Source organism: Gavialis gangeticus, unplaced genomic scaffold (assembly GCF_001723915.1).
Source record: "Gavialis gangeticus isolate Ggan-Ray unplaced genomic scaffold, GavGan_comp1, whole genome shotgun sequence".
In the NCBI taxonomy this organism is placed as follows: Eukaryota; Metazoa; Chordata; order Crocodylia; family Gavialidae; genus Gavialis; species Gavialis gangeticus.
Genome location: NW_017729024.1, coordinates 145787242 through 145794709, shown reverse-complemented (window position 1 = coordinate 145794709; position 7468 = coordinate 145787242). Strand labels below are relative to the sequence as shown.

At 42.3% G+C, this 7468-nt stretch overlaps 2 protein-coding genes across 4 annotated transcripts in view; one reads left to right on the top strand and one right to left on the bottom strand.

The window, feature by feature from the left end:
* The window catches only part of GPX8 (glutathione peroxidase 8 (putative)), a 3992-nt gene extending 3086 nt beyond the window's left edge, over positions 1-906 (top strand). For all 3 annotated transcript variants that reach the window (XM_019517867.1, XM_019517866.1, XM_019517865.1), the window contains one exon: positions 115-906. In XM_019517867.1, coding sequence (XP_019373412.1) covers positions 115-183 — 69 coding nt within the window. In that variant the 3' untranslated portion in view covers positions 184-906. The remainder of the gene's footprint in view (positions 1-114) is intronic.
* The window catches only part of CDC20B (cell division cycle 20B), a 126537-nt gene that overhangs the window by 114538 nt on the left and 4531 nt on the right, over positions 1-7468 (bottom strand). The window contains exon 2 of the mRNA XM_019518262.1: positions 7279-7412. Coding sequence (XP_019373807.1) covers positions 7279-7412 — 134 coding nt within the window. The remainder of the gene's footprint in view (positions 1-7278; positions 7413-7468) is intronic.

The following is a 7468-nucleotide window of genomic DNA, read 5'->3' as shown; positions in this document are numbered from 1 at the left end:
GGGGGGGGGGGGGGGGGGTAGGGGAGGTCTCTTTCTTTATTAACCTTGGTTAAGTATCTGATATATCAGACAAGTGTCTGGTGTCATTAAAGCTCTCTGATGTTATCCTTACAGATTCTTCAAAGAAAGAACCTAGGTGGAATTTCTGGAAGTACCTTGTCAGCCCAGGGGGTAAAGTTATGAAATTCTGGAGACCTGAAGAGCCCATAGAAAACATCAAGCCAGAAGTAGCATCTTTGATCAGGCAGATCATCATGAAAAAGAAGGAAGACCTTTGAAAAGGTCTGTCAGCCTGTGAATCTATTTTGCAGCATGTAAACACAACCATGGTACATTCCTGTTAAAAGCTGCTAGAAACTAGACCATCAAGTGTTTTAATTTCTCTTTGGTTTTGTGTCATCATCCACTGTGCTAGTAATTCTTATATCTAATGTAGGGGCCCAACCTTGCAACAATGCAGAGGAAAACCAATGAAGCTGATTGAAATTGCGAGGCACTCAGAACCTTGCAGTATCGGGTTTTTATTTTGGCACAAATGGCAAAATGTTCTCCATATAGTCACATTGCTGGCAATGATTAATAATAATGTCACCAACATGAAAATGCTCAAAAAAGAGAGAGTATTTGCCTGAATATAAAATTGAGCAGCCTATCAGTCTGTGGGCTTTGTTTCCCAGATATTAGAAACAAGTGTTTTTGATGTTCCAGAATTACTTAAAGCCATGACACCAAGGCAGAGATACCATCCCAGGGTAGTTAGAACCATGTATCACTGAAAATGCCAGCTTTGCAAGGCGAACAAAAGAAGGTTGATGAATTGTGAAAATGACAGACTAAGTATTAAAAATGTAAATAGAAAATTCTATGAAGATTGTTTATTAAAAAAGAGAAAACCATCACAAAATAGTTTCTTGCCTCTTTGGGTGTGTGTTGTGTATTTCGCTTATTTCTCTTTCACAAAGTGTCCTGAAAACCTGACATGAAATTATTTGCATTTTCTGTATTCAGAATTATTGTAGCTAGACAAGTTTGGATAATTAAGCTTTGGGACCCAGGTAGCAGATAGCTTGAGGCACTGTATGAAGCAAAGAAGGATGGAAGATATCGACAGTTCTAACAGATTCTTTATAATAAATAGCATGGATGGTTATGTGCGACATTCACAAGCCAATATTAACAGTACAGTCACTCCAAGAGGATTATGAGGCTCTTGAAAATAAATCTGGTGCGAGGTTGTACCTCTGCCAGGAGGTCTATAGGCAGTTACTCCTGATGTCAGAATCCTGTATGGGGGCATCACTGGAAACACTGAATCCTTCAGGAGTGCCAAGGGTATCCTCTAGGAGTACCAGAGACCAACCTGGTGGAGGAAGAATTTAGCCCATGTACTCTTTGTGCAATGTAGGTATGAGTAAACAGCACTCATTACATGTGCTGTTACACCCAGTGGGTGCATCTACACATGCAATTAATGCGATGCAATAAACTCCCAAGCCATTTGAGCCAGAGGAAACTGCTTCTGGGCACAGCATCTACATGTGCACCTGAGCCAGGGCAGAGCAGCCCCAGGCTGGGAGGAGGCACAGGGGAGTCAGTGTCTAGCAGCAAAGAAGCTGGCTGGGGCATGAAAGTGCTGAGAGTGTGAAGCCAAGTGGTTAGGCAGAAGGCAGCTCCTGCACTTTAGCACCCTAATGCCCCAGCCAGCCCCTGTCACCATCTACACATACATTTCAGTGGTTACTTACTCTGCCATAAGATAGTACTGCCCCCAACAGAGTTATTGTACTGTGCCCTAATACGAGCACATGTGTAGATGGTGATGCTTTACTGCAGAGCTAATTAGACTACTCTGCAGTAAAGCACTCATATCGATGCACCCAGCTTTGGACATCAAAAGCATTATGTTTCATTGAGGAGGGCAGGTATTGTCTAGGGGCATGGAATTATTCATTAGCCTTTCTGAAAATACCAGAAAATCTATATCTATCACTAAAGAAAAAGATGAGCACCTAAAGCATCATCTCCACAACAACAGCAGTAGGAACTCAGCATACCCCTATACTTTTCTACTGTTGTTTTCACACTGGGCACAAGCTCAAATCCTGCTGTAAGGCTTGAACTCACAGGCCTCTGAGTTGTAATATACATGCCAGAGTCCCATCAGGTAAAGAGGAGAGGGAAATACAAAACCAATAAAAAAGAAACATTTTTTTTCCACATACTGTGCTTAAAACATGAAACTCACTGCCACAGGAAGTCACTGGCCAAGACGGTAAGATTTTTAAAAGGTATACAGTTATAGGTATAAATATAGCCAGTTAAAATTAATTATAAGAATAATATAGGAGGAGATGAGGAATCACCACCACTGACGATGATGGTACAAAGGGATAGTCTAACCTTAGGCTTCAGAGTTTAAGAATGAGACCCTGTCCTTTGAAGCATTTGATGTTGGCCATCAACAAAGACAGGATGGCCTCTAGGGTTGATCCAATATGGCAGTTCCTATGCCTTAGTTGAAGGTGGACACATCTACACAAGATGCTGACTGTGCGGTAGCCTGATACTACCTTGCAGTAGCATCACATGGCAAAAACCATGTTGAGACATTGCTGCATAGTAACTCTGGTTACTGCACATTTAATTAGTACTTGCTTATACAAGTACTAAATAAATGCCCAGTAACCACTGTGCAGTAGCATCTCATGTAGATAAACCCGGTGTAATTTTCACTTCCCAGACTCCATCAATGTGTGCAGTTTTGGAGTTACGCACACATAGATGTAAACTGAGAGGGTCCATATGTACCACATGTACCTATGTATACTGATTTTGCAGAGATAACATGAAAGGCAAAACAACCCAAGTGCTCCTTAAAATTTGCAGGTGGACACTGTGTTGGAGCAGGGTAGGATAAGGATACTTCTATTAGGGACAGGAAGGGACACATGTTCTTAAGAGGCTATCTAAATGTTTACTACTGAATGTGCATGTACAAAACATGCACAGATACCCACTTTGCTTAGGCAGACCATCATTTACATATCCAAATATGGGTTCTGCAAATTCAAAAGACTTGTGTGAAAATGCTATGGTGCAGTTGAGAAAACATATCCGAAAATGTGTCCAGTTTATACGACTACATTAATATTGTAAGAAAAGTACATCCCCTTGCAAGATCCAAACTTGAAATCTTTACTTCTGTAATTACTCGTATATGTATCTAGTCCTTTAGAAGTCAATTAAATTATTCATATATGTACAGTTTTGCAGGATCAGTCACAAAAATATTAACTCCTGATGTCAAACATTGTATTAATGGTATTCTAAAGCCCAGATTCACAGCTGCTATATACCGAGTTGCCCTACCAAAGGAGTTACACCAACACATACCCTCACGCCCTTCAAGGATCTGGACCAGAGCTTGACAGAGCAGGGCTTATTTTTATACTCTTGTGTAACCGCTGATTCAAAGTTGTGTGCTAATGTGGAGGTGTGTTTAGTTGCTGGTATGTGAATGCCAGTTAGCTAACAATACACTGCCTAATCATCACACGCACATCTATTATGAGCCCATTCCTGCAAACCCTTCAAATATTCACATGCACATTTCCCACTTCCTTCAGTGGGAGGTCTGCATTTGAAGAGTTTTCATGAATGGACCATATGTTACTTGACTTGCCTATGAGCTCAGATAATGAAATAGCTTCTTTTTTCATTTTGCAATCAAGTAACAAAATAAGATGTATGGATATCATCAAATAAATATCAAGACTCAAAAAACAAAGGCAATAATAGGTGCCTTAAACTAATATTAGTCAAAATATTCCTAGCAAGAAATAAACACTCTCTCATTTTTAATCTCACTAATCTTGTAATTAAAGCAATAATTCGAACTAATTGCCTACAAACCCTTTCATTCCCTGCAACAGAAAGTAAATGGAAGGGCCCTGTAAACAATAGGTAATGACACTATGACAGTGTACTGATCTGTCAGTTGTATACAGTAGGCATTCTGCAGAAAATGAAGGTAAACCTAGTTTTACTGAAAATATGAACCAAGGATTTTGAAGAGGGGCTAACAACAAATTAATATTGATAAATAATACTACACAAGGAGAGTCTTTAAAAAATAGTGTAAATGCTAAAGTGAAACTTCTGAGTATTGTTTGTGCCCACTAAAATCAAATGTGGCTGAGGGAGTTTTAGCACCTAGTGGAACTAGGGAAAAAATTAAAAATACTCAGTATAAAAGTGATACTTGCAAAGGAGTACAGGGATGACTTGAACAGTGCATTTGATAGACACCTCCACTGTAATCTGATATAAAAGTCCATTCATCTGGAGTCCATTCTTCAGAGCATCTGACAAAGTAAGCTGTAGCCTCTGAAAGTCCATTCACAGCCTCTCACAGTAAGCTCATGCCACTCTGAATGAGTTAGTCTATAAAATGCTACTTGGCTTGCCTTCTATCCATCTCAGGTATTTATAAGGGCTTCTATTAAACTGATATCTAAGTGCTGAACAACATGAAGCACCATAAAGCTAAGGCAACCAAATGTTTCCTCTTTCCATGTGCTCTAGATAGCAGGAATGTGTGAAATAGTAAATACCCTCTTTATAGTAGAATATAAAAAGAGCCCAGAAGATACACTATGCAAAACTAGTTTTTGATGCACTTCAGTGATTCAAAGTTGGTGCAGTAGGATAGCAGCTGCATGTTAGCTGGTGTTGAATTTTTCAACCAGCTAACAGTACACTGCCTTCCCATCACACACACTGTTTTCAAAACTGGTCTTTTGAAGCTTTCGTAGTTCTTCTCATTAAAAATAAACAGTGAGCTGCCCCTGCAGCTGTTGACAGTGCAGTAGCGACTGCTAGATTCATACAAAGCAGCCAGCTAACAGTACACTGCCTACCAGACACAGGGAGTGCTACTCAACCAAGAACTTTCCTTACAAAGTACAGCATTACTGAACTTTTTCTTGCAACAGTGGCTTTCCAAAGTGGCACAATGGAAAATAAAATTAAGGATCCATCAGATCTCAAAGTCACTCATCTTTTAATTAGCTTGTTTAATATATATTTCAACACAAGCAGTAGACACTGTGATGTGATAAATATCAAAGGAGTGATCCATTTACAGTGTTGGAAATCAGGCTAATTCTGTGGAGTCATATGGAGTTGTAACATTGTATTCAGCCTAAAATAAGAGCAGAATCAGGCCCCAAAGCCTAGGAACTCTGGCAACTGTTTGATTTCATTCTCTTTTCACTCATAGCATCATAGCCGATGGGGAGGTGCCATTTCCATGGTGTTTCTGAATGCAACAATATGGAGTACAGCTAGCAACTGTTAACACACGTACACAACAGCCAGCTAGCAATGCACTGCCAAACTGAAACATTCTCATACTCAGTCTCTACTTCTTGGCCATTAGCTTCTTTCCACATGCAACAGTGTCCTCTTTCTATATCTTAGTCATTGCTCAACATGTTTAGTCAAGCATCAAGCTTCTATTTGGTTTTGCTCATTATGAACAGTGTGAATGTGTCTATTTTATGGTTATTCTGAATATTTATGTCTGTTTTTCACAGACAAGTCATAGACTCAGTTTGTTGCAAATGCATTTTTGTCCTATGCTCTGTGTTTGGGACACCTTGCTTATCTCCTCCAAAATGTCACCTTAAGGTCCCTTTCTATATTCCTGCGTCACACGGTGTATCTGAACCACACAAAGGGATTCTTATAAAGTGACTCAGCAGATTTAGTGCCCCTTATTTCAGGTAAAGACCATCCATTTTGAATACTATACATTGCCAAGTTCACTGAGAATGATTAACAAACAAGAAACTATAACAACAGATTTCCACCTCTCCACTATGTGTTCACCCTTCAAAAGCTTTTTCTCTTCCTTATCTGTCCAGTCAGTTTGTAATGCTACATGCACAGACAACTCCCTATATACCTGCAGCACTTCAATCAAATCAACTAGTTACTTCTTGCTTTTATACAGCAATCTGTCCCCAAAACTCTGGGAAGAAAGAATCACAGGTTCTGCTTCGAGGTTCCAAAATATCGTTGCATGTTGATGGGATTAGTTTATGCCCATTTTTCTACAGTTTCCAATGTGACAGGGAAATGAGTTTAAAGCAGGTGTAACAGCGAAATTCCTCTTAGAATCGGTGCCTATACACAAGCAGGGAGGCTGCTCCAACATGCTGTAATCAGACCCAGACACTGGCATGGGCAAACTGGGCAGCCGCCTGGGACCAGGACAGAAAGGGAGCCCAAAAATGGACAAAAAAAATTACAATTGCCAAAAAAAGTGTTAATATTGTGCGTATACAGGACTGGCAATGTTATCAATTGAGAACAAACTATTTAAAGGCATCAGTACCACAGATGTGATAAAGACCTTTGGAACAAAAGTATCTGGGGAAGGGGGGCCTGATACTGAAAGTTCACCCAGGGCTGCCAGGAGTCTAGGTACAGCACTGGTTGTAATTATGCTGTGATTAATGGACTCTATTGAAGCGTGATATTTATTGTGCTTCAGCCAGCTTCTGTGTCTCGTTTATCAGCATCCCCATGCTTTAAAATGGCAGCAGGGGTACTTTAAAGCTTGTTTGAGGAGTTTTAAATAAAGCTTCCCAAGGCTATTTTGAAGCATGGGATGCTGATACATGAGTCATTCCGGTAGCTTGAATTAGAGAGGCTCTCAAAGCCGCTCCTCCCCCCCAACACACATTCTTGCAGCACCTGTAAAAATGCCCATAGAGAACCAGGGCTGGAAGGGACCTCCAGAGGTCATCTAGCCCAACTACAGACTGAGGCAGGATCATCCCTATCCAAACCATCCCATACAACCAGAATCTGAGCTCTTCATCATACCACCCTCAACCCTGACGCAACACACAACACAGACCTTGCCCCCTAACCTGGCACAGGTAAAACATGGCAACCGAGGTCCTGCTTCTATGAGAGGTTGTCAGTATACACTCAAGAGGCCCGGGATAAAGGGTCACCCCCGCTACAGAGGAAGGCAACTCCCGCCCCCCCCACCACGGTCCTCACCCTCCTGACCATGGGGTAACACCCCTTCCTGACCCCAAATCCAGGACGGCCTGACCCTAAGCACAGGGCCAAGGCCCTCTAGCCAGGAGCAGCCTGAAGAAGGAGCAGCTGCCTTCAGGGTCACTCGGCTCGTCTAGATCCCTTCCTTCCCCTGCCGCCTCCGCAAGGCGCTGCCCGGGGCCCCGCGGGCTGGTCGCTTACCTCCGCCGGCTGCTGCGGCCACCTTCGTGTCCTGCTCTGCCCGCGGTCTCGGCCCAGCGCCTGCAGGACCCTCTCCTTGAAGGGAACAGGACAGGGAGAGGCAGGGGCTGAATGGAGACGGGGGCGGCCGAAGGCTCAGGGTCCCCCCCCCGCCCCGCACCACCCTTGTCCGCGCGGGTCCCGCAGCCGG